The sequence below is a fragment of the Silene latifolia genome, chromosome 9 (assembly GCF_048544455.1).
Source record: "Silene latifolia isolate original U9 population chromosome 9, ASM4854445v1, whole genome shotgun sequence".
Lineage (NCBI taxonomy): Eukaryota > Viridiplantae > Streptophyta > Magnoliopsida > Caryophyllales > Caryophyllaceae > Silene > Silene latifolia.
Window position 1 is genome coordinate 65,515,757 of NC_133534.1, and position 2,179 is coordinate 65,517,935.

Sequence of the window (2,179 nt, forward strand, 5' to 3'; positions counted from 1 at the left end):
TCAGAAGTCCCGCATTTTATCAGGAGCTTTTTTCTTCGGGATAAGAACAATATTCGTTTTGTTGAACTCGGATGGTGAAATCTCCCCTCGCAAGATGCCCAGAACCGAGGCAACCACATCTAGACCAATTACATGCCAATATGATTGGTAAAATAAACCGTTCATTCCATCCGGACCCGGAGCTTTTAGTTGGTGCATTTGGCTAATGGCTGCAACAATCTCATCCTCTCGATATTCTTCCCGCAGGATCATGTTCATAGGTTCAGAAACTCGCCCCTCCAACCCCGTCATCACCCCTGACAAGTTTGTAGGCTCGGATGTCGCAAACAATTCCTGGAAGTAATTGACAGCCACCGCAGACACCGCTTCATCCCCCACCTTTTCATTCCCATTATCATCAATAAGCATGCCAATATAGTTCTTCCTCTTACGTTCCCCAGCTCTATTATGGAAAAAACTCGTATTACGGTCTCCATCACGCAACCATAAAGCCCGCGATCTTTGCCTCCAATATTGCTCTTCTTGCCGGTTTAAATCCGCTATTTCCGCCACTAATTTTTTCCTCCGCTGCACCTCCAACTCAGATCGTGACCCACTATTCAGTCGCTCCAGTTGCTTCCTCTTTCTTTCCAAGCTCCAATCAATTTTACCAATATTGATTTTTTTCCAAGCTTGAATTTCCTTAACACATTCATTAATGGCTCTTCCCAGATTGCCGTGCCCTTTCTCTACACCACGCATGACCGCATCCTCACAACCCTCTTCCCCTACCCATATCTGTTCGAACCGGAACCTATGCTTCCTTATCTCACCCGCATTTCTCTTATCCAAAACCAACTTTATCGGCGCATGATCAGACCACTCTCGTTCCAAATGAAAAAGCTTAGCATAGGGAAACATATCGATCCAGTCACTCGTACACATCGCCCGATCTAGCATGCTTTGTCTATTGGCGTCACCAACCTGTCCATTGTCGAAAGTGAATTGATACCCCTCCCATACCACGTTCCTCAGCCCACACTCATCCACAGCTGCGTGAAAATTGTTCATTTGCCATTGTGGACGGCTCCCACCCTTCATCTCTGTAGAGTAGAGGACTTCATTAAAATAACCCATACATATCCATGCTAACTCGGACTGTCTTCGAAGCACCCGAAGAAGCTCCCAAGACAAATGACGATCACTCACCGCTGCCCACCCATAAAAGCCCGTCACTCGCCACTCTTTGCTCTCCTCCTGTATAACAAAATCCATATGGTGTGGCGAAGCGGAAACAAACGTACAGTTAATCTCCTTTCGCCACATAAAAGCGAGACCCCCCGACCTCCCCCTGCTATCCACTTCCAATCCAAAATACCCATCAAAACTCTCCCTCACCCGCCTCATCTCACGACCACATAATTTTGTCTCGCATAAAAATAGTATGGCAGGGGCTTCCCTTCGCACAAGGACGCGAAGGGCTCTCACTGCATCGGGGTTGCCCAAGCCCCGACAGTTAATGTTTAAAAGATTCATTGGGCCCAGCGGGGTTGAGTGCCTTCAACCTCCGCCTCAGGTATTAAGACGCCCCCGTCTATCGTCACTTTCAATTTCTTAGCCAACTCATCACCAGCATCTAGCTCCCTACTTCGTTTCCCAGTTTCGTGAGTTCCCTCCCCGTGCCCACTACCACTCCCAGCTCTTTTAATTCTCGTCCAGCTCCTTTTACGGTACTGAACCACGCCCTCCCCCTGCTTCTTCCTCGCCACAGCATCACCAGTACACTCTACCATCCCACTTCCTCCTCCTCCCATCAATTCTGCCCCATATGAATCCTCCATATTATCAATTGAGCTGTACAAAAAACTCTGCTCATCCTCTCCACCCCCTCCTTCCTGATATACCCCTTCTCATGTCCTCTCCACCTCAACACTTTTGCTAGTCTCCCTCTTCTCCTCTCCCCGTTGTTCTACACTCAGCTTCTCCCCCACCGCCTGCTTCTCCAATCTCCCCTTACTTTTCTTCAGGTCAATAGCTATCGTTTGGAGCTTCTCTATCATTCGAGCAATATCAACTTCGTTATTCTGCTTTTCTATCGCATCAAATTCCAAAGTTAATGACCGTCGAGCATTCCCAGTCCCCGTCCCCTCTTTCGTGGTTTTGGTGATTTTCCATGGCGATGCCCGTAGCCATTTCCCGA

The 2,179-nt window shown here is 48.1% G+C and overlaps 1 protein-coding gene across 1 annotated transcript; it reads right to left on the reverse strand.

Annotated features, from left to right (window-relative positions):
• On the reverse strand, nucleotides 1–1,386 carry LOC141601144 (uncharacterized). Its single transcript, XM_074421414.1, has one exon. It carries the CDS (start codon nucleotides 1,384–1,386, stop codon nucleotides 1–3), a length of 1,386 nt encoding a protein of 461 aa, XP_074277515.1.
• Between the last annotated feature and the right edge of the window lie 793 nt (nucleotides 1,387–2,179).

Bases quoted from the DNA above. Each gene is read 5' to 3' on its own strand.
- LOC141601144 (XM_074421414.1), bottom strand. From the start codon at position 1,386: ATGAGGCGGGTGAGGGAGAGTTTTGATGGGTATTTTGGATTGGAAGTG.